Consider the following 24,927-nt stretch of genomic DNA (forward strand, 5'->3'; position numbering starts at 1 on the left):
ATCCAAAATCCTATGGATTTCAGATGGCATGAGATGAATTTTGAGCATTGAGAGGGCTTAAGTTTCCTTACTATTCTACTTGGCCCAAATTCCTTATGATTCATAGAACGGCACTGGCAAGGAATTAAATAACAGTCTTATAAAGCAAAGTTTATATTTAAACAATACTGAATACATGTACTATAATAACAACAATGATATAACTATGATTTTACACAAGAACTATAAATATCAATAAAGGAACAAATAAATGAATGAATAAAATGATAGAATTGAAACCAGTGATGCTTGAACATATAACAAGATACCAATTTAAAGGGATTGTAAAGAGAAGGATTTGAACGACATGTAGAAGCCAGGAGCACATATAACATAACACAAGACAATATTATAGAATATAACACACTTCTTTAATAAGGTTGGGCACATAACCTTTCAACACAATATACACGTGTCGATATCATCGATATCAGATGTAATGAATCATTACGACACGTGTATATTGTGTTGAAAAGTTACGTGCCTTGTTGTCTTGTGTTTTGTTATATGATTGTAAAGAGGTTTTTAAAGTTTTTTATGTGTATCGGGGACACTGATAAAATCAATTTACACCATGCCAATTTTCAATTGGATATTTTTGATTCCTGCAATTCAACAGAATCTTGGTATTTGATGACGTCACTAATCGCGAAGGGCCTTATGTGATATGATAAATCATATTTTGCGACGTCTGGTAAGACAATACGATAAGCTGTAATCAATTATGTTAAACCCAGGATTTTTCCCACAAAACTGAACACATTATGAATAAATTGATACAAATGTAATAGATGAACATGGTCGTAATAACTACGAAAGCACAGATCAAGGAGAAATGTAATAGAGTACAATATCTTTCCTCGACTAATTCATGATATGAAGTGACTATGAATGAATGAATGAAGACGATGAATGAATTAACGGATATAGCGTTGACTTTCTTCCTGTTTATAAGGATCAGGATATTCTGTAAGATCTAGAGTCAGCACGTTACTGATTATACAATCACCAATCTGAAAACAGAAAAAAAAATCCAATTGAGATCTTCAAAGTGTACAGCCTGTAGTACACTAGGCTATTGTTTATTGTCTAATCTTTTCCATGTCAGTGCCTCGGAACTCCATCATTTATAGGGACAAACAAAACTGGACAGTATAATATGGACTGATGCCAGAATTGAACCCTGTACTTTCAGCGTATTCAGCAAGCTTCCTTGTGGAAAAAAGTAAATAACAGTGACAAGAGGAATCTAAGTTCCTATGATTGAAACCTGGACCTCCATGTTAGCCAGCAAGCATTTCTTAGTCCCTCTGCCACTGCAGTTTCCCTCCTTATGAAAAATTATAAAGAGTTTCTCTCACCTCTGGGTAAATTCCAATCAAAGCATCACCACGGTTATAAAACTCTTCTTTTAAACTGATGACAATACACTGGAAGTTTTTCTCTGATTGTTCCCGAATATAGGCCGCTACCTTCCCAATGTTAGTGTTATCTAAAGCTGCATCAATCTCATCCAGAACGAAAAATGGTGCTGGTTGATAACTGGAAAAAACAAAGAAGAACGCTTAGAAACCAATTTTTAATGTTAAAATTCTTTAACCCTTTGAATGTCACATAAGTCATTAAGTATGGCTGCTCAGGGATATTATACTGCATAATTATATGGCATGTTAATGCCGCTGCTAGTATTTAAAGAGTTAATACATTGTATTCCATAATAGAAAATTATCAGACTAATTCAAGGGCAGTAACTCATATCATTGCCTACAAAACAGACTGCTTAAAATATCAGACCCAACTAGCTTGACCTTCATGTTATGCGTAAACGAAACATTGTAGGCCCTCTTAAGGCATCCATAAGAAAGTTTTACCTTTGTATAGAGAAGAGTAAAGCCAAGGCAGCAACTGTCTTTTCACCGCCAGATAAGTTATCCATGGGTCGGAACCGTTTACCAGGCGCTACACAATTATAGTTGATTCCATCTAAATAGGGTTCTTCTGGATTCTCTGGTCCTAATAAAGCTTGAGCACTCTGATTTCTGGATAAATCCTAAATAAAACATAATGTTTGAAATCACACAAATTTGGATATTTTATAAATGAAATGAAGTTTTACATCCCTCTAATCTGTTCTTGCTTGCTTCGTGAGCTTCAATGCCATGCAGTATGCAATAAGGAAACTTTTTCCAAGTCCTCTTAAAGACTCTAATACTGTGTTTTACGTATATCACCAATCATACACTAAGTATAAAAAACTTGCCCCACAATGAGTTAAAAAATAATTTTTGTAAGATAACTTAAGCAGGCTTTAAAACAATCTTAAATATCTAAATATTACTATGAATACAAGAGGAAAATTAATTTTAATCAAATATTTTACCTTATAAACATCGTCTATTTGGTTTGAAACATGTTCAAAACATTTCATAAATCTATCATAACGTTCTTTTCGAACTCTTTCAAAAGCTTGTTTGGCTCTTTTAGCTCTTTTTCTGGCTGTTTCAAATTCTTCTGAGGTTTCATTGAATTTAAACCTAACAGAATCTAATCTGGAAATAAAAAAAAGTAATTTGAGATGTCAAAAATATAACATATTTTAATTTGGCAGGACTATTAATTCGGTCATATTTGCCAGTCATGTCTTGATTTAGAATTGAAAAATACCCAGCAATGACTGATTTGCAGGACATTTGTTTTAACTGTGGTTTTCATTGAACATTACAAGTAAAGTAATCTCTGAAATACTGTCAAAAGTACCGGTATATCGAAATTTGATTTTATTGACCATAATTTAAGCATATAAAAATATGACCCCCATGTAGAGAAGAATGCAATTTGGCATAGCTTACTTTTCATTGGCTTTCATATTTGGTGCATTAATTCTCTGTAAAGTTGTATGCATGTCAGAACAGGCTTTCATCAATGAATCTAGGGTCTTCTTTACATCATCAACATGGTCCAACTATAATAATAGGGGATAAAACAGTTAATCATCAGAAATCATCTTCCACTCATCCAGGGCTGCTGTGGCTAAGCAAGTTAGGTGCTTAATGCTTGAGTTTTTGGCAAGCTACAGATCCTTGCCCAAATTCTGCATTGGTTGAGATAATACTTTCACATTAGTTAGAGTAGCATCAAGACATTCTGGAGGCTGTGACTCAAAGCTCCTTTGATGACTAAATGTTTCAAGGTTGACTCAATATGCCACAGATCTCCATGGACATAGTTCTGGCCAATTTTACCCTATTGCATACTTCAACATGTTGCCATCTTCATTTGGCCAATGTATAGAACAAATTTTGATCAACTTACCTCTTTATAGTCATCATTAAGAGAGCTATAGTCTAACACAATGTTCGCTTCACGTTGGTATATTGCCTTCGCTCCCTGACTGTTTAAACTATCTGGTGTTTCACTCTCAGCATGGCTGGATGGTTCGTTCTCTTGGGTGATGTCATCCATACGGCCTCTTTTCATTGGTAGACGGATGTCATCCATCTGTATTAAATAATGATGATTAAAACTGACATCAGAAGCGGTTTATATTTGGCAAAAAAGAGGGGGGAAGACTGTAAACAATATGGCTGCCCATGTATTTAAGGGCTCATATTGGCTGTATAAGCTCTAATACCTTGACATTATAAGACACTTATTTTGAATCACTGAAGTTAATAAATGAAGTGATTTGATTGGATCGAAGGCAAGCAATCAAAGCATTTCATTTTTAAACTTCTGTGATACCAAAAAGTGTCTTATGTCAAGGTATTAGACACAGTTCCTTGACATTGTGAAGATGCCTTTTGAGTAGAAAATAAGTTCAAGAATAGAGTAGAAAAATAAGTTCCAGAATGGAGTAGAAAAATAAGTTCCAGATTGGGTAGAAAAATAAGTTTCAGATTGAGTAGACAGTAAGTTCAATAATTGAATTGACTGCAAGTTTACCATTACAAATGACCCAATCCACTTTCTTACCTTACAAGTTTTCAGGAGGCTGTGTCTATCTGCACGTTTTTGTTCTAGCTTGGTTTCTAGGGCAGTGATAGCTTTCTGTATAGAAGCTATTTCTTTAATTTGTACGCCTAGTCGTTTACGTATTTCACTGATTGTACCATCTATATCATCATTCTGAGATTTTACTGTTATTTTCTGTTGTTTTAAACGTTCTGTATTCTGCATATCTTCATCAATTACCTGAAAAAATAAAATTGTTTTTGACATGGGGAAATGAAAAGATTTGAGTTTTACGTCCTAATCAACTGCACCTGATTTGGCTAATGAAGGCAGGCAAAAGTCTTGCAGTGTCCAATGAGGGATATATTTCTATCCTACTCTTATATAATTTCCAACTACTGTAGCACATTTAACTACTGAGGGATCTTAAACGAGCATAGTCTGTAGCACATCTAGCCTCACTTCATTTGTATGTCTGAGGCTTTTTCATATTCAGTACCTCTGTTCTGAATCACTAGGCAAAGATTAATTCAACCATCCTGTTATTGATTGGCAGTTTTCAGTGACAGGTTGAAAATAGATAGCATAACTTACTTTCATTTGTTTAGCCTCTTCTTTCTTAACCTTTTCTAGTTCTTTTTCATCATCTTGTACAGTCTTCTCCCATTTTGATACATTTTCTATAAAAATAAGCAACGTTTAACTTCAATCATTTATCATGAAATAAGCAATTTACCCTGAACCTCATTGCAGCCTAATAAGATCTTCCTTTATCTTTCATATTTAAATTTCTGAGAAACTTAAAACTTTTCTTTCAAATCATAGCAAGGAGGAGATTAAATATCAACCTTACCTGCTGTATCTCGTGATTTTTCAAACTCAATTTGATTCTGAAGTCTAAACTTCTGGTTTTCAAATTCCAGTCTTTTCTTGGCTCGGTCTTGTTGTACTCTCAATTCACGCTCTTCATACTGTCTGTAAAATACAACGTTATATTCTTTAAGCTGTTTGAAAACATGATCCTGTTTCTTAAAAACTTACAGGAATTGTATAGAGGTTGTCTACTCTTTCTATGTTTAACAGGGACACTGACAGCAATGATTTGCATCATTTCATTTTCAGTCAGACGTTTGTGGTTCCTGTAATTCCACTAAAACTAAATCTTTTATGAAATCACTATTGCAAATGCCCTTAAATATAGTATCAGCTTTTGCCATAGTGATGTCACTGTATGACAGTTGACAATGGGGCTTACTAGAAAGGGTGCCTATTAGTTTGGGTCTTAAATCATTACCTGATATTTGCCAAACCAATTTTGTCGACCGAAATCGATACGAATAGTAATGAAGGTCTTTTAGGAAAGGGTACCTGTTTATTTGGATATCGAAGTGGGTCTCAGAAAAGTATTAAATCTTTACCTGATATTGGCTACACCAATCTGTTGACAGAAATCACTGAAGACTTCATCTTCTACTCTGTTCATTTTATCTTTTAACTGTTTAATTTTATCACCTCGTTCTGTCATCACCTGGTCTATCTCTAACATCCTCGGCTTAAGAATTTACACATTTGTTTTAAACAATGGAGTATTACACCTAATGTTTCTAGGCAAAGAGACATGCAGTTGGGGGGAATTTTACAAGGTCAGTAGTAGACCTTCAATTTTCACCGGATCTTTAATGAGTTGATGCTTTTTTTTTTTTTAAATCAGTTTCTATATTATTGAAGCCAGAGACCAGATCAAAAACCCTGATCTACAGGATCCATGTTGTATTGAACTTAATGACACCACTGTTTCCCTGAGTCATTCTGGCTATTAAGCTAGTAAAAAGTAAGAAAAGACCCCTCTGTTAATATACTTACGTCAAAAGAGACCATCATATCATTATACTGCTGTAGATCTCGGTCATTCTGTGTTAGATGTTTATTCAACTGAAAGTATTAATAGCTTTGTTTAATATCAATTATTGCTTGGATTGTAATCTTGGTGGGTGAGTCAAACTCTGTTGACCATAAATGAGCCATCCTTACTCACAATTCCAGTTAACCCAGCTGTAAATGGGTACAGATAATCTGGTAAAGATCAATGCTAATATTCCAAGGACCAGCTGGTAGAAAGGATCCTTAACTGTGAACCTAAGTTGTTATCCTTGTAAAATATAGTTGTTTCTTTCTTGTTCAACTTTTCTTCAGTCAATGCCAAGAGTTGTGGTCAAGGACCAGCTGGTAGAAAGGATCCTTAAGTTGTTATACTTGTAAAATACAGTGTATTCTTTACTCAAAATATTTATTTACTCACTGTGTTGTCTCTATCAGTCAGAGAATACTTCAATCTGGTTTCTAAACCTTTGATCTGTGATCTTATCGTATTCAATTCTGATTCTTTACGTTTCTTCTTCAACTGTTCTTTTAATTCTTCAGACAGTTTCTCTTTCTTGGTTTTTAGTTGAGTTAACATCTTAGAATCCCATCTTCTAGCTTTCGCTTTCAAATCACTAGAAAAAATAACACATATATTCAATTATTAGCTTTGTTACGTCCAATAGGGACAGCATGGATAATCCAGGAAAGATCAATGCTAAGAGGTTTGGCCACAGACCTGCTGGTAGTTCCTGAAAAGTTCCTTAAGAACCTAATCATTTATCTTGGTAATTTTTCTATTTTTCCATCTGGAAATTAATCAGCTACAACAATATACATGTTGCTCTCTTTGAATTCCATAAACATATGTTTCAATGGATTTGAATTAATATTCTATTTTATCTTTGGAATAATCTGTAATTCTTACCTGGCACCACCAGAGATAACTCCAGACTTCTGGAACAATGTACCATCTAGCGCCACAGACTAAAAAATTACAGAAAAAGCATGTTCATGTGATGGAAAACAAAATCTGAAATAGCGGTTTTTACTTTTCTACACCCAAGACCAAATTTCACCAGGATTATGGGAACTAATTTGCCTGCTTTTCTAACTGTCTCGGAATCATAAGAAGCTTAAAGCACACCAAACTTTGTCTATCATCATCACAGATAGAAACCTGGCTCTTCCATATTCAAACAAGTTGACAGTAATGATGAATAGAATAGAGCCTACCTTGTGTCTTTCGTGGCCACCAAAAGCAACCCGTCTAGCATCTTCCACAGTTTCACAGACCAGAGCGTTACCACAAGCGAAGAGTAGAGCTTTTTTAATAACTGGTGGATCATATCTTATAACATCTATAACTAACTTCACATTCTTAGGTTCTCTTATATCTCTACAATATTAAATATTACATGATAAGCCAATCAGAGTATTTCTACATATGTTTTGTTTTGTAAAAATGAACACACACATGGAAATTATAAAAACTTATACCAGTATGAACAACCTCTCATACAAAAAAGATAGTTTTGATTGGTTCTTAAAGCTATTTGGATCAAGTGAACAACAGTCCCATCTATTTTTTGATATAATGGATAGTTGATTTAAACAAGGATAGTGAACTATATGTTAGCAAAAGCTATTTGGATAAGTGAACCTTGGTTCCATCTATTAATTGATAAGGGACACAGTTTAAATGACGTCCACTGTATTTACCTGAGTTTCTCGTTGACCTGTTTAACATCCAGGTAATCTAAAGGTAAAAATGTTTCAGGTTCAATTCTTTGTTCCTTCATGTACTGAATACAATCTTTAGCTGTTTTCTCTGTATCACATACTATAGCATCCATGTATTTACCTGAAAAAGAGAAATTGAGTTTTATTAAAATGAAATAAATGGAATTTCACTTCCTACTTCTCTGAACATTTCAGGCTGATGAAGCCAGACAGTGCCAGAAATTTTGCCAGCATTAGCCTACCCTTTTTTGATTCTCCTGTCAGAGATAACGTGCACAGTCTGTAGCAAGCCTGGCTTTGGTTAACTGTTCCATCCGAACGACAAGTCATTTTGCCATGTCAACTCCCCCGACCTGTATCAGCAACAAGGCGATGGATTTTTACCCCCTAATTTGGTTAATGAAATGAATATAGTTTGACGTTCTATATTTCTTCTCTGATTTGGTTATAGAAGACACAGAATTAACAAAAGCATCTTACCCAAAACCTTAGTGATAGCAACTTGATATTTTTTGTGACTTGGTTCACACAGATCAATCAGTCTACCATGCTGAAATAGAAAATACATTCAGTTACAATTTGAAAAGTGACACATTTGGGTTATTTTAACCAAGATGAGCGATTTTAAAAATATAACAATTTTCTGTTCCTTTCACCTCAGACCAATATATTTATCATGTGCAAATGTTGTGAAGAACTTACCACTCCTGGGAAAAGACGTTTTAAATTGTCCAGTAATTCAGCTTTTTTCATGGCTCTAGCCGACTCATGTTTATCAACCTGTAATAAAAATTGTAAAAAATTTCAACCTTTCAAATGACCTAGACCAGTTTTATGCTCAAAATCCTATAATCCAAAGATATACAGGTAAGACAGGCTGACAAACAACATGGAAAAAGTGTCTAGTCGTTTGGATGGGACAATAAACCAAGGCCCCGTGTGATCCCTCGACAGTTGGAAATTGAAAAAGGGCAGGCTAATGCTGCTGAGTGTCGTGGCAAAATTACCCTCATTGCACCCTGCATGGCCTTGCCAGTCTTCATTAATCCACAGAAAAGTAGGATGTAAAACTCCATTCACAGTCTCATCTACTTATTTGTAAGGGCGCTTGTCATTAAGTATAACTTTATACCTTAGCTTCTCCAAGCTGTTCTATTACAGAAGATAACTCAACGTTAATTTCTGTTATCCTAGAATTAGCTGTTTCTACATCATATCCTAATTCTTCTTCTATTTTCTTCTGTTCAGATATAGCTTGTGAACTCGTCCTAGAAAAAATAATAAAAAAATGGACTATAATTTTTCAATTTCCAATTTCAGTATAACCTGTTGCACATCAGAGTTCAAAGTAATTATTTCCAAAATATAATGAGACAAAGGACGTCTTAGCACTCTAAGCATGTCCTTTTTACAGACCTCTTAAAAAATGTGCTAATGTTTTTCAAAATACTAATGTTCAGATATTTAGCATGTGGTAAAATTAGGTCTGATACACCAAAGTGACATACATCGTCCTGTCTAGCATTTAGCCCAGGTTTTCTAAAAAATTCCAAAAACGCAAATGTTAGCAATTCTTTTCTTTTGGAAAAATCCTAAATAACTCACTTAATATAATCATTGAGTTTATCAACTCGTTTTAAATTTTCTTCTTTTTCGTGTTCTTTCTGTTTGAGTTTAGCTGCTATTTCATTCTTCTTTCTGACTTCATTATCGTATCGATCTTGATCTGATTTCTGTTCACGATTAATCGAGTCTAGTTCTTGTAGATATCTAGCTGATAGTTTACCAGCCTTTTCTTTTAGTCTTTGATATTCTGTTACCTTGGAAACGAAATGAAATAATAACAGATATTGCTTTTTCAACACAAAATACCAAAAAGAAACTCCTTCAGTTAATAGGACTATCTTGAATTGTGTGTTTATCATTTCAAGAGCTTTTATAGAGATTCAGATGCCTCACAGTGTGCAATGAGGGAAATTTTGATAGGGAGTATTTAGAACATTACTCTTAGTACAATTAACCAATTCTACTTACTTGTGTTTCTTCTAGCTGTAAGGAACGACCTTGACTTTGAGATTCTTCTTCGATCTTTTCTTCAAATTCTTGTCGTTTTCTTTCGATTTCTTCTAATTCATTTTCTAAGGTTTGAATCTTTAAAAGAAGAAAATATTGAAATGTTTATAGAGTATGGATTTTAAATATAAATCACCAAAAAAAATTCCCTTAAACACATTCTATCCTGAACCCTGAATTTTTTGAAGACGTTTCAGAATGCAGTGTACCTGCATGGAAAAAAGAAGACAGAAATTAAAAGGGCAGAATAAAGAATAAAATTTGAATGTGACATATCCTCTTCTGAACTATTCAATTGAGGCCAGAATTAAACAGACAAGGGAAAGCAACAAATTTTTGATTCAAGTTTTTACCTCTTCTTCATGATTGTCATGAGTCTTTCTGGCTTGTTTTAATGATTTTCTGAAAAAAACACATAAATACAATGAAATATATTTTCAATTTGTCAAATTTTCAAATTAGCTTTTTCAATTACTCAAACAGATGCATTTTCCTTAAAATTTTCAAAGACTTGCTGACGACATAAATTTTACCATTATCAAACCTTGATAGATTCTATACAGTTTTTAAGGTATTATTAAATTTGTAAACATACTTAGCTGATTCTAGTTTTTTAATCATATGAGCTGTTTTCTCTTTAGCTTTGATGTAGAGTGGTCTTTTCTTGTTCATCTCTACTTCCTACAAAAATACATTAAATAAAATTAAATCTTTCAAAGCAAAACAGGGGTTGCAGCATTGTAGCACTTCATTCAGATGTTGAAAGTCAAGTCAACCCTGAGCTGAGGCAACTAACAAAAGCATTGGCTATGAACAGAATGTCTATTAAGTTTTTCAAAAAAGTATAATTCTTAGTAAGTTAGTAATATAACATTTGTATCTAAAGAGGTGAAAAATATTGTACATAATGAATATGAGCCGATAAAAACACCCTTTAATTTCAAAATCAACTCTTCCAGATATAGGCATCACTGTGTTGTATCACTGAGCAATTGCGGAAGATCTCATTATTGGCTAAAGTGGAGGCCAATATGCGACAACAGCAGTATACTCACCAATTCCTTAATGTTCTGGTCAATTTTGGTTAATTCTCGACTCATTTTGCCCTGTTCTTTTTTCTTATCTTTCACCTCATCCTCAATTTTGTCTCTTTTTCTATTTTCTTTTTCCAGGGCATGGTTTTTCCTTCCCAATTCTTCGTTAATTTCTTCAATATCTCGTTCGTTATGGTATAACCTGAACAGTTGCAGTTCTAATTCTTTTTCACACTAAATGAAATACATAAAAGTTCAGGCTTTAACACACAATTGATGAAATGAATGGAGTTTTACCATGTGGGCTAATGAAGACGGGCAACGCCATGCAGGCGAAATTTTGCCAGGACAGCGGCATTCATTTTAAAGATTCACTTAGACTGTACATACATGGACATTTATGATTGGTCAAAACTCTTAATTATATGCAATAAGATATGATTAATAATAATACATGATAATTCATTAAAAACACCAATTAATCAAATAGTTTTCTTGAATTAACACTAACAATTAAGGAAACCCATCTTTAAATGTGATACTGGCAACAATTTTTTATCCAAATCTGCTGGTGTAGCAGCTTTTACCAAATGAAGACATAACGTTAACCTGGAACAGTTTCAGTTATATCACTTGGATTTCTTGGTACCGTACACATTCAGTGTCGAAAAGGTTAAGAAACTAAAATTTTCCAAGATATTTACCAATTGTTCCTTCAGTCGTTGATATCTTTCAGCTTCATCTTTCTCCATCTTGGCTTCCTTCCTCTCAGCAGCAATACCTTTCTTTTTAAAATAGTTAAACTGAGTGTCTTCTTCAGCTTTTAACATTTCAGTCTTCGCTTTATCATACTCATCCTTTAACTCTCCTGATCTGCCAAGGTCAAAAGTGAAAAGGTCAAAGGTCGCGCTCTCAAAAGCTATGATGTGCCTGGTGTGGAATTGGTCAAAAGTTACAGTTGCAGCATCGGAAATGTTTCTTGTATTTAGATACAATGACCGTTGGTTTGGCCATATAATGTCTGAATGAAAATAGCTTGAATGGGGATCAAGCCCAATAGGTCTGAGAGGCTACCAAAAACAAGTTTATGCTTCTGGAAATTTCTTAACTCATTTCTTACCTACTAATTTCTTCAAACATGGCTGTCCTCTCCTTAGCATTTTTCATAGCAATACTTTCCACAGTACCTTGGAACACCAAGAAGTTTTTAGATTTGACTAATACTCCAATCTTAGCCAACTCAGCTGCATATTCAGCTGAAGATACATTCTAAAAGTGGACAAAGAAAATAAAAATAAATTCAAACCCCCACCTCCATTTCTCAATTAATTTATGGATAAATGGGTGGAATTCTACATTAGGAAATGTCCTGTGTGCTATAGAATGTGTGCATTAAGGATCCATTCACAGTTGGAAAGTAGGATGTGAAACATAATAACTTTTCAACGAAGGGGGTCTTTGTCCACACTAATCTACAAACATTTGAGTGTCATGTCAACTTGTGGACAAAACTAGATAACTAGTAACTACAATTCTGATTAAAGACTTATTCCACTTACATTTCCATTGACTTTGTGTTCTGAAGTATTATTGTGGATAATTCTGGTAAAAACTATTTCATCATTAGCTTCTGTATCCATATATACAGCTGACACTGAGGCCTTGTTTGATGCTGGTTGACCAATCGGGGCTCCATGGATTAAAGACTAGAAAATAACAAAACATATTTATCATGATTGTGTGTCAAATATTAACCATTCTTCATGGTTGCTTCACTATAAATTCGTGATGATTCAATTGTACTCCAAAATCAGTTTATTCCCACATTGTTGCAAATCGATCCATTTTGCCCCTTCTCATTACCCCCTGTCCCATTGAAGTTGATATTTGAAAGATGCTTACATTTAGTTTCTTTGCTCTTAAATTTGTTGTTTTCTCACCAAGAACAAAACTTATAGCATCCATCAAATTAGACTTTCCTTAAAAAAAAGAGAATATTCCAGGCATTTACGTTATGTTGCGTATTTTGGCATGATATATTGATGTAGAAAAATAATGTGAAATGATCATGGCTCCTCTTTATCACGCCTCCAGTGCGTTCCAATGGCTTATTCTTGCGTAGAGGCAATGCAATATAAAATGGCAATGTAGTCTTTTATTATGACATGTTTACATTCCAAGCTTCCATTAGCATGAGTACATTCGATCTATAATGATAATTATAAGGGCGATATTAGCAAGCATGCAAAAGGAAATATAGGTAAGACGGAGGGGGAATAATGTTGATTTCGTTCTTTGTTTACCTGATCCATTTGGCCCAATTATTGCAGTGAACGGCTTGAACGGACCGATTCTTTGACGGCCCTTGTACGACTTGAAATTGTCCACATCGATAAACTTGAGGTAGCCAGGCATATTGGCTACGTTTAGTCCTTCAACCTAATAATAAATCGGTTTGAAATGCATGGGACAATAATGAGATATTTGATCAAAACATATCCAATTTCTGTGTTGACAAAATTTAGCGGGAATAGATGTCGCTTTAATCGGAAGTAACGGGATGTCTCGTGAATTCTCGCGAGAAGGAAGAAAATTTATTCCTCCTGACTATTGCTCAAAATTAAAAATTAAAATAGCTTTAATATAACTCAAAAATAAAAATGAAAATAAAAAATAATGCTTTAAAAAAGAAGAGTTCGACCCAAATCAAAATATTTTAATTTGGACTTAATATGTTTTTTGTAAATTGTTTTAGAAATTAATATTTGGAATAATTATCCCGCACCACTTGGCAACAATGTCTACCTAGCAACGTTTACATTGGAGAGTTCAATAAATTATTTCATGGTTGGTGAGTGAAGATCGTCATTTGGGAAAGAAGTAGGCATTCAAGATGTACAAACTCGATCTGCCTGTCGATTACAAAGAGGCGGCTGCCATTGAGCGCCGCCGGAAAATGGAGGAGGAGCGTCAAAGTAGAATTTTTAATTCAAAAGTCAGAACAATCGGGGTAGGTTAACAATATTATATTTTATTTCTTCAAAATCGTTACACTATTTATGACATGTCTTCAAACTTTTTATCTTGACTACGTCCATTGGCTAAATGGTTATAGATGTTGACTTTCCTAGAATGATTTTGTAGCCTTTGAGGCGCAATGTTTTTTCAAGCTATGCTTGAATCAACCAAACAACACGTCAACCTTAAGTTGGTCTAGAGAAGTGGTTAACACTTACTTTAAGTTTAGACAGAATACAGTATGAAGATTGAATACACCAGCCTACTGTAGGCTAACACTCTACAACAGTTGGCCTTTTCATTCATAAAGTAAACAGATCTAGCCTATATCACTAATTCAAATCGGTTTTCAGATTGATAATCAAGCCATTGAACAACAAATTGCTGATAGAAAACAACAAGAAGAGTATGAAAGGAGAAGGGAAGAGGCTTTTGGTAAGTAAGGGGGTGGTATTGGTTAGACAGGGATGTTTTTTATGAAACAGTACTCAGGGTCTTGGTCACATACCTAGGCTTTGATCCCGACTGCTGTCATATTGATATCTCCATAGTGTCAATCTTCCTTAGTGATGAAGGCAATATTCAGGATGTTCTAGCTTACACTGATTGACTGAATAAGTATTGCTGGCATTTATTAGTAATGAAGCTGCAGAAGTTTCTTGTGAACTCCATCCAATTCTTTACATCTTAAAGTTATACCTAAAACTTGTTTTTGAATTGAGGATTTCTTTTTTAGCGGCCGATGCAGTACGTAATGATTTGATTGGTTTGTTACTGGAGAAACGACAAAATGAAGATATGCGAGAATTGGACAGAGCAGAAATAGAATTCCGAGCTCTTCATCAGCATCCATCTAGCAGACGTGAGTTTGATCTTTACGATCCCGAAGGTTTGAAAAAAGACAAACCAGCGCGCGTTCATGATGACGATCCAAGATGTGGAATATCGAGTTTACAGAAATTCGAGGGAGAAGACTTGAACAATCCAGCCCGATTAAAATTACAACAAGAACAGAAAAAGAATTGGTTAGAACAACAGAAACTTGAGAAAGAACTCGCTGAAAGAAACCAAAAAGCTGCCGATAGACTGTACGAATTGAAACAAAAGGAATTAGACATGCGAGCACTTGATTTACAAGATGCTGAAGAAAATTGCAGACGTGCTATCAACATGGCTACCAGTGATTATAACAAAGCTTTGGTAAGTAATACAGAGTTTTCCAAATTTGGCTAGTGTTGGATTTCACCCTTTATCTCCTATCTTTGCCCATACCTGGTAGATCTCCCTGAAATGGTTGATTCTTCTGTCGAAGCTTGAGTCAGTCGTGAATTTTATTGTCTGCTAATCAAGTAGGTTCGAAACCTCAGTGCTTGGGACAGTTGGCCTACATTTGTTGGCCTGGCTGCCCAGTTGAATAAAATCCAAGTTGCAGAGTGGCACAATGTTATTAACAAATTCATTTTTATTCTCTGTAGGATAATGAACAGAAGGAGAAAGACAGATTAAAAAGACAACAAGATGAAGATGATAATGCTACAGAAATCGCTAATCATGTATTCGGTGATATCTTAACAGAGAACCCCTCCGTGGCCCAGTCGGCATTCGGTTCCCATCGTGTTATTTCTGATAGGTGGAAGGGCATGAGTCCTGAACAAATAGCAGACATAAAAAAACAACAGGAAATACAACGCAAAGAGAAAGAGGTAGGTTTCTTCAAATCCATGTATTATTTGTAGTAAAATATTAAAACAGAACCTGAACCATGTTGCTACTGAAGTTTGACAAGTAAAGATCGTCGGACAACTGACCTTTTTCAGCCTGTGTTCCTACTGAAGTTTGACAAGTAGAGATCTTCAGCGAAACGATCTATTTCATCCTGTGTCCCTACTGAAGTTTGACAAGTAGAGACCTTCAGACAACTGATCTATTTAAGCCTGTGCCCATACTCAAGTTTGACAAGTAGAGATCGTCAGACAACTGACCTATTTCAACCTGTGTTCCTACTGAAGTTGAAAAGTAATATGGGTATTTGTTTTTGTGTCTGTATTAAAACTTGCAGTCTCTTTATGAGCTGAGCAGAGAGTTTCGGTGTCATCAGGTGTTCAAAAAGGGTGAACAAACTTCTTCTCTGCCCCTTGTGGGTACTCTCCCAAAAATATCCATTGTTGATTTTTTTCTTAAATTTTGTATTTGTTTTGATTCCAGCGTCTTGAAGATGAGAAGCGAAGAAAAGATGAGGAATGGGATAAACAGCGTGTAGCAAACGCTCGGGCAGCGTTATTACTGGAACGAGAAGCTGAACGTAAACGCCAAGAAATCAACAGACAATTAGCAGATGAAAACAGGCGTTTAAGTCAGGAACAGACAGCTCATAAAGATTTCTTATATAAAGAGGTTTACACCAACCCCCCTACAGCTGCTTATTTCATGCAATGGAACAAAACCAGCCGTTAAGCCTATATCTTGTCTAAAACCCTGTTTATATGCAATCTATATTGCCTCGACGGTTAATACCCGATTGTTAAAGGTACCCAATTATACTACCCACCAAATGGGTAACGATACCAAGTGATAAATTTAGATTTAAGAACTCAAAAGGGTACATACCCTAGGGGTAATAGAATGCAAATAAATACAAATTTACTTTTCAACTAAACAATTTGTTTGAGTCATTAGAAGTAACAAAGGACAAGGTTCAAATGGAACAGAAGATCTAAGTTTCTAAAATACATGTTCAATTCTTTTGAAATCAAAATTTCAATTCGGAATATTTTAATTAATTTCATGCTTATTATCTTTTTAATCATCAGCATTTTTAATCACCAAAGTTTTTAATGAGATGATCATATATATGGACAGTAAGGTCACCAAACACCTTTTAGAATTATTTGAAAATTTATTGATTTTAATTTGTAATTTTATGTCCACTGAAACAGAATTTCACTTTCAAGAGATGTAATTTCCTAAAATAAGTTCGCCTTTGGGATATCACAGTTTTAACAGTGAGCATTGGAGGGAAACATTAATTTTGGAAAGGGAAATACATATATGGGGAAGAGTGCTTTTATAGGGGAGATCGGGAAAGGGGAAAAATAGTGGAAATGGGGGAAAATGTAAGGGTGATATTAAGTTATAATTCAGGGGAAGTAATGTCGAAGAATAATTTGAAATGGGGAAAATTTTATGATAGGGGAGATAAATCTTGTTTTATTGTAAATATTATTATACTCTAGTATTTATTATTATACACCTGTGAAAAAAATATATGAAAAATGAATGTCTTGACTTTTTACTCCTTGTCTGAATGGTTTCCACGATCTCAGCCAGACTTTTCTTGTCTACGATGAAGATATTTCATCTAAGCTATGCGCAGACAAAGTTGGACTGGATGATAGCGGCTATTTTCCTGCTAGGGTTTTACTCTGAAACTTAAGACATAAAAATCGATCAAATGCACGCGCATTTTCAAACATGTCCCATTTATATACAGTTCATTACGTTTCTGTCTTTACTCCTACAATAAGATGCAGGAAAAATAAGACGTAAAACTCTATTTATTTACTAGTGCTAAGAAAGAATAATTTTCTACTAGTAGAATGTTTAAGAGAGTAAACTTTTAACGCTAAAGACGTCTATAAAAATGTGTTATCATACGACCACAAAATTCGCAAAACTGATAACGAATTTAACAGATAAAAAAAACTTGATAAACACAAATACAACACTCATGACCGAATTTATCTTAGTGTACTTGTGAAAGATGAAGGGGTTCGTGCTTGTCTACCTCGCAGCCCTTTTCTGTGGGGCGTGGTTAGTGACTTCTACACCCTTGGATGATTACGTCAACAAACCCGACAGTAATTATAAATGGTCCAAGACCAACTGGACTTTCAGAGCGAATGGTGCTACTTTATATTTGTTGAATTTCACTTCACAGAAATGGCTCACAGGTAAGCAGTTTCATCATCACGTGGCCAAATGGGATTGGTGAAAGCCTAGGAGGTCCGACGACTAAGAACCCCTCCACAAAAGCTAGGAGTTTCTGCTTTGTTGTCATTATAGGAATATATTTCTGCACTGTCGTGGTTCTATAAATTTAAGAAGCGAACTTCCTAGTTCTCCTATCAGACTTGAGCACCTACTTGAATTCCACTTAGTATTTGGGGAAACATCAGATCCTTCATCAGGGCTTTGACAACGGTGTTTCCTCCTTTGGAATCTCAACCCAGATTCCTGCCCTGCAGTCAGTCTGCTTGCTATCTGTACCGCCAGACTCAGTTCCAGGCGCCGCCGCTGACACATGGTTCTCTATTTTGCAGAAGAGGATGTTGACAAACCATATTGGTTTCACTACATGGTAGTAGCTGTTCCTGATAAACTTACCCATCCTGAACACGGTCTCATGTACATTTCCTATGGAAGTAATGGTCCCACGTAAGTTACAATTTGCCAAATTAAGCCCTCGTTACTGTCAGTATTTAATAGCTAGCCAAATTGGGACCAAGGCATAACATTCGAACTCTATTAAAGACTTTGTAAGGGTCCCACGAATCTCTTTTTGACCCTACCAACGGTACTACCGGTTATAACCTAATAAAATCCTAATCAGTACCGAGACTTTGAAAAGACATTGCAGCTGACCCGTCTAACTGTTTGTCAAAATTAAGGGTTTTGCACCATATACTTCTCAGTCTCAGGAGACCTGTACTGCCCCCAGACTACTGACTGAGTTACGACCCCCATAACTTAACTAATTAAGCTTGTAAGCTTGCTTTCATATCATCTCCCACAAATTGATACAAACATTCGCCTCTAGAGCAGTATAGAACACCCATGTTGCCATTGAGATATGTCTTCACACCGAAATCAAAGCAGTTGATTTTTTTCAGATTTACCCCCGATGTAGGCGATGAATTTGTGACCTTTATCACATTAATGGCGGTCAGTACTGGAACAATCTGTGCCAACCTTCATCAAATACCAAATCAACCTCTAGTCTTCAAGGTAACTTCAAGGCTTTTTGTTCTTTGAGGGTCCATACTCCATTTCTAATTTTAAAATCTCTTTTTTAAGAGGAGGTGGAGGTGGTCCAATAATGTTCATATTCTTGCATTGATTATAATCGTATTTTTCACAGAAAGATCCTACTCAGATGAGTCGACATGAAGACGCAGTGATCGCATGGACGTGGAAGGTGTTTGTTGAAGATGAACCTAAACGACCAGAATGGTTGCTCCGACTTCCTATGACCAAGGTGATTCTTTTTACTGACTTCTGAATATTGGATACCATGGATGGTAACCTCGTAAGTTGCTGCACAATTAGGTCACAATTGCAAATGCACGTGCATTTTTGATTTGTACAAGATCCAGGGCCGTAGCCAACAAGCCAATTTTCCAGAGGTTCCTTTATGAGCTTATTTTTGGCTTTGCAAAAAGGCTTTGAATATGTCAACTGAAAAAACAATTCGACTATTCTTCGTTTAGGGAGCCGTGAGGGGTATGGACACCATAGCAGCCTTTGCAAAAACCATCTATCCACAATCGAATATCGACAAATTTCTGGTGTGTGGTGAGTCGAAGAGAGGATGGACCACGTGGACAACAGCTGCTGTAGATAAACGAGTTATAGCTATTGCTCCCATGGTTATGGACCTCCTGAATTTAAGAAAGGTGATTACAGTTTTCAGTTATTGATGAGATGTAGAATTGTGACATTCTGGGCTTGACCAGTGGAGTTAACTTGGTTATCATCTATTCTGTAGGGAAGATGTTGATTCGCACAATGATACAGCAATGCACTCATAGCAAGACATCCCCACCCCACCATTATTTTTCTGCTCTTTAAGGGGCCTGAGTACGAAGGAGTTATTTTCTTATTTCAGAATCTTCATCATCATTACCGATCTCTGGGAGGTTGGACATTTGCTTTCAGTGATTATTATGCACTGAACTTCACAAGACAGCTGGATAATCCACAAACTCAAGTCATGGCAGATATTATAGACCCTCTTGGTATGCTTTTCATTTTCATATTCTCTAACGCTAGCTGTGTGGACTCTTATGAACTCGTGGGACCCATCATAAGGTTTGTGCTTTCAAAGGGAGGGGGGGGGGATTGGGGATTAGCTAAATAAAACCTTGTTAGCTATGTTGACTCTGAGGACTAACAGTCATTAGCCACCTATGTGGATTCTTTATAACGAAAATTATGATGCAAAACCACCATTTCATCTACAGCATTTCTTTGTGGCTAAAATATTCTTGATTTTCTATTTGTAGCATATAAAGACAGATTGACAATGCCTAAATATATCATAACAACTGGAGGGGACGAGTTCTTTATACCAGATGATTCTTATTACTATTGGGGCATGCTCCCTGGTGAAACCTATCTCAGGTAAGTTCCTATCAAGGTTGAGTTTCTATGAATCGTTGTGTGCGTCCGAGTAGCGCCACAGACATATTAAGGGAGCTCATAGCACTCTGCAATTGGGAACTCAGTGATCAGATGAGATTGAAATTGCCCTAGAGGTGTCCCTGGTGTCTTCTATGAAGTTCGCTGAATCTTTAGGGACTAGCTAAAGTAGTGCACCCGAATTCTTTTGAAACTTTTGGATGTGGTCGTTTTTAAGTGTTTGATGATTGCATGAGGGCTTTGTGGGTACTTCTATAAAGACTATTTTTTCGAATGAATTGGTTCTCTTTCAGAGTTCTCCCCAACGCCGAGCATAGTTTAACCTTTCACAGAATTCAGTTATTTTTCGGCGTTCGATCATTTTACCTCAGTGCAATTCAGGTTAGTCTGGGTCATTCAGAAAGTTATTTCATTTCGACAACTTGACCTAATCTATATTCGGACAGTTGTTAACAAAATAATACTGTAATTATACAGGACAGAGCAATCTGTTAGCTAGTTGGACACCATGTCTTGCATTGCGATTTCGTTTCGCCGGCCTCATTACCCTAAACAAATACTGAAAATAAGGCCGTAAGAACCCAATTTCATTTCTTCTGTGCCTTTAAGTATTTGTGACAACATGATTTGATTTCTCTTGCAGCAAAAACCAATGCCAAAGTTTACATGGAAAAGAGAATTTGTAAGTAAAGAGCGGATTTTATCTTTAATTATACCAATTTTGCTTAAGGAACGATGGTACCAAAAAGATCCACTGTGTATGAGTTTTATCAATGGCGGTCTCAGCTGGCCTGTCACAGAGCTCAATTGAAAAACAAATACGTTCTGTATTGTAGACTCATGATGGTGGTAAAATAACAGTAACCACGGAGACTAAACCAAAAACTATCGAGTGTTATTACGCCAGAACTTTGGACAGTAAAAGGTAGGTTCTTTGGTAAATTGATAGCTGCTCGGGCGGAATTTAACTAATGGAGAAAGGATGGAGCTGAGGTCGGGACAATCGACGAAACAATGGCTTTATTAGCTGAATTAAATCAGTAGCTGCATTCGGCAATCTTCGGCAGTTTCCGTAAAGCTGAATCTTTTGTAGAGCACCATTCGGCTATGCGCGGCAGTTTCCGTAACGTTTAATTTGTTGAGAGGGCTAGCGTAACCTTCACGGTTTACCAAATGATAGAAGAAACACATTTCAATTTCAGACGAGATTTTCGACTTGCTGCAGCGGATCCCAATAATCCGAAAGGATTTGTACCGCAACCTATAATCTGGTTGAAGGCACCAGTCACAAACCCTGTAAGTAAGCCATGTCTTAACAGTCTATCGGCACTGGTCCCACATTTTAGTCCAAAAATATGTGTCCGTATTTACCAAATAAATTCATTTTGTAAAACATTTCTCCAGGGAAGCCCTCTCAGAAGTGCCATGCACTGTACACTCTATTTAGTTAGTCTGACCCCCATATGTACCCCCATTCTCGGTAGGCTGGCGCCGCCACCAATTGATATATGAAGTCGTCCATCCACTAAAGAAATGACAGGTCTCCTTCGTGTACTTTTCAGATGGTTGGGTTGTATGAAGTTTATTTTGATAATCCACCTACAGGCTGGTTGGGATTTTTTATCCAGGTAGGTCAAAGATCAGAGGTCAAAGTTCATAAAGAGCAAAGTGAACATAGCATGGCTATACATCTGTATATCTTTGGACGATTTGCAAGTACGGCATTGACGTCGCCAGACGGAAAATCTTGGCCTCAAAGGCTGCTCTTTGTGGTTTGGGTGTTTTTATGTGTACCAGGGACACTGATAGCATCAATGTGCACCATTTCAATTTTCAACCATATTTCTGTGGTCCTTGCAATTCACTAAAATAAGGCAATATGTTAGCACTATAGAAAAGGCTGTAATAATTTCTAAGAACCAAACGTCTGATTGAAAATTGAAATGGTGCAAATTGATGCTATCAGTGTCTCCGATGCACATAAAAAGTTAAGAAAAATCTCTCTACAACCCCTTTAAGGTGCTGAAATGGGTGCTGAAATGACGTACATCCCCATTACTATATTTCAGTTAAGTTTTAATGGACTGGATGCCGACAGCGATTTTATGTTTACAACTCAAACTCAGATTATTCCAAATTACTTCCCTTTTCCTGATTGTCAGGGTGCCGACTGTTTGGGAACTTTGGTATAAAACGAAAAATGGGTAAAATGATAAAAAAAAAATATCAAAATTCAACATATATCTTGTTTTTGTGGCAATCTGATGAATTTGCCGAGTCTAATTAACCCCAAACTTAATTTAGGTGGACCAGAAAGTTCCCTTCTTTTTGCCTATCGGTCTGTAAGTTTTTCAGCAAGCGGTATAGAAAATCATATATATTGGATCGTACGATAACAAAAAATTACATCACTTGTAGAGTGACATAGAAATACCAATGTTAAGGTAGTCACTCAGCTGAGTAGATTTTAAAAACAGATCACCAATTTTACAAATTCTCAAAATATTTCTTAACTAGATCAGCTATAGTGATCAGCACTCCATTACCAATTTATGCGAGTTCAATCAATTAAGAAATATTTCGAAATCTACTCAGCAAATTTGAAAATGAAGAAGAATAGAAGTGAAGAAGATTAATTAGTATTGACAATATAGATGTTCACAAACGTCCCATTTTTTTCATTCAAATGAACAGTCTTTGAAGCAGTAAGCCGTTTAATTTGTCGCTCCTGTCTGTAAGAGGACAATAAGGAATATGAAAAGAGCAAAAATATCTGTGCTTATCCTCGGACATAAATAGAGAAATAAACGAATGCAGTTTTTGGGATAAAATAATTCGAATTGAAAGTTTATAAGCCAAGTTTTAAATTGTGTTAATGGCCTAAAAATGAAGTGGAGCGCTCGTGTTTTTTTTTTTGAATCGCCACCCGTAATCTTGGTTCCACTTTACTAGAATTATTTAGATTGGATCAAAGTGGATGGTGGATAGTCTAGAGGAGAACTTAAAGGTAGGGACTTCATATTATTTGACTCTTGAGTTCTTATGTTATTTGATAAAATAGGTTTGCGTTCATTAAATATAGGCACCGTTTACTTCAGATATGCAAGTTAAAAGTCCATTGATAGCCGAGTATCGAAAAAAAAGAAAGCTAATGGCGATGAACAGTCAAATTTCTCTCATTGCACACTGCATAATGTCGGTCGTCTTCAACACAATCGGAAGAAAAAAAGAGTAAGGTGTAAAACTCCATTTCATTAATAGGTAGATGCTCATGATGGCATGATGTGATTATCCACACTGCTGGTTAACGAGGTGGTTGAAATGAATCCATTGTAGTCTGTTTTTAAATTTGAGTCTAAATTTAAAATGTAGTTACGTCCCTTTAGTCATAAACTAAAGTGTATAGTCAAAGTAGAAAAAATGACATTTGTGATAAATCCTTTAGCCGTTATGTTGACCACATACAAATGATCTTGGCAATTAGACCAGAAGCAAAATTTATTTTATACAAAAATGGATATGGTGCCCGAGTTTTCATGGTAAGAACTGACTAAGATTCCTGACAGTACCATTCCAGTTGAGCTATTATAGAGAACACTTATCCTGATAAGGTTCGTTTAAAAATTATCTTTTTTTAGACTTGATTCTACAGTGATTATGATGCCATAATTCTATAGTGATTATGATGCTATAATGTTATAGTGATGCTATAGGGATGTTATAATGCTATAGTGATGTCATAATGCTATAATGTTAAAGTGATGCTTTTATGTTATATTGATGTTATAATGCTATAATGTTGTCAAGTTATAGTGATGCTATAGTGATTATGCTGGTATGCCATTTTACTAACTAATATTGTTCTTCGAATGTGGTATGACTTTAAATCGTTATGGTACATCACTATATCATTATAACATCGCTATAGCATTATAGCACCACTATAGCATTATAGCATCACTATAGCATAATAATGATTATAGCATGATAATGATTATAGCATCATAAGCACTATAGCATTATACCATCATAATGATTATGTTTTAATCGTTATGATGCTATACTGCTAAAGCTATGCTACAATGCTATAGTCGTTATGATGCTATGACCATTATGATGCTATAATGCTATAGTGATTATGATGCTATTATCATGCTATAGTGATGCTATCATGATTATGATGCTACAGTGATTATGATGCTATAATGATACAGTTTTGCTGCTATACTGATTATCATGCTATAATGCTAAAGCTATGCTACAATGCTATAATCATTATGATGCTATAATGTTTAAGCTATGTTATAATACTATAGTGATGCTTTATTGCTATAGTGATGCTATAATGCTATAGTAATGCTATAATGCTATAGTGATGCTATAATGATTATGATGCTACAGTGATTATGATGCTATAATAATACAGTTATGCTGCTATACTGATTATGATGCTATAATACCAAAGCTATGTTACAATGCTATAATCATTAAGATGATATAATGTTAAAGCTATGCTATAATGCTATAGTGATGCTTTATTGCTATAGTGATGCTATAATGCTATAGTGATGCTATAATGATTATGATGCTACAGTGATTATGATGCTATAATACTACAGTTATGCTGCTATACTGATTTTGATGCTATAATGCCAAAGCTATGTTACAATGCTATAATCATTAATAATGATTATAATAATAATAGCATCAAAGCATCACTAAAGCATCATTACAGCATAATAGCACCACTTTTGCATTATAGCATCATAACGATTATAGCAACATAACGATT

At 35.4% G+C, this 24,927-nt stretch overlaps 3 protein-coding genes across 3 annotated transcripts; 2 read left to right on the forward strand and 1 right to left on the reverse strand.

Moving 5' to 3' along the window:
* Nucleotides 1-995: 995 nt before the first annotated feature.
* Nucleotides 996-13,243, reverse strand: LOTGIDRAFT_188369 (hypothetical protein; the record flags this gene model as incomplete). Its single annotated transcript, XM_009055263.1, has 28 exons — nt 13,004-13,243; nt 12,603-12,679; nt 12,260-12,406; nt 11,821-11,969; nt 11,405-11,573; nt 10,722-10,934; nt 10,262-10,347; nt 10,020-10,068; nt 9,628-9,744; nt 9,199-9,413; nt 8,726-8,861; nt 8,296-8,373; nt 8,074-8,143; nt 7,573-7,714; nt 7,087-7,249; nt 6,779-6,837; nt 6,290-6,485; nt 5,854-5,922; nt 5,409-5,542; nt 4,844-4,965; nt 4,585-4,670; nt 4,012-4,230; nt 3,352-3,537; nt 2,889-3,001; nt 2,420-2,588; nt 1,911-2,089; nt 1,401-1,581; nt 996-1,052 (listed from the first exon to the last, which is right to left on the reverse strand). Coding segments are annotated over exons 1-28 (3,693 nt in total), but the record flags the coding sequence as incomplete, so codon positions are not given.
* A 252-nt stretch (nt 13,244-13,495) lies between these two features.
* Nucleotides 13,496-17,009, forward strand: LOTGIDRAFT_188374 (hypothetical protein). Its single transcript, XM_009055264.1, has 5 exons — nt 13,496-13,710; nt 14,072-14,153; nt 14,455-14,918; nt 15,194-15,421; nt 15,924-17,009. The coding sequence occupies exons 1-5, from the start codon at nt 13,594-13,596 to the stop codon at nt 16,170-16,172; spliced, it is 1,140 nt and encodes a 379-aa protein (XP_009053512.1). The 5' UTR covers nt 13,496-13,593; the 3' UTR covers nt 16,173-17,009.
* Nucleotides 17,010-17,478: 469 nt separating this feature from the next.
* LOTGIDRAFT_231895 (hypothetical protein) lies at nt 17,479-22,370 on the forward strand (the record flags this gene model as incomplete). Its single annotated transcript, XM_009055265.1, has 13 exons — nt 17,479-17,668; nt 18,038-18,152; nt 18,608-18,722; nt 18,856-18,972; nt 19,205-19,390; nt 19,603-19,732; nt 20,000-20,117; nt 20,429-20,516; nt 20,779-20,817; nt 20,972-21,060; nt 21,338-21,431; nt 21,698-21,763; nt 22,205-22,370. The coding sequence occupies 13 exons, from the start codon at nt 17,479-17,481 to the stop codon at nt 22,325-22,327; spliced, it is 1,470 nt and encodes a 489-aa protein (XP_009053513.1). The 3' UTR covers nt 22,328-22,370.
* Between the last annotated feature and the right edge of the window lie 2,557 nt (nt 22,371-24,927).

The sequence above is a fragment of the Lottia gigantea genome, assembly GCF_000327385.1.
Source record: "Lottia gigantea unplaced genomic scaffold LOTGIsca_24, whole genome shotgun sequence".
Taxonomy (NCBI): domain Eukaryota; kingdom Metazoa; phylum Mollusca; class Gastropoda; family Lottiidae; genus Lottia; species Lottia gigantea.

Coding starts and splice junctions, on each gene's coding strand:
- LOTGIDRAFT_188374 (XM_009055264.1), top strand. CDS start 13,594: ATGTACAAACTCGATCTGCCTGTCGATTACAAAGAGGCGGCTGCCATT. Junction 13,711..14,071: donor CAAAAGTCAGAACAATCGGG/GTAGGTTAACAA, acceptor ATCGGTTTTCAG/ATTGATAATCAAGCCATTGA. Junction 15,422..15,923: donor TACAACGCAAAGAGAAAGAG/GTAGGTTTCTTC, acceptor TTTTGATTCCAG/CGTCTTGAAGATGAGAAGCG.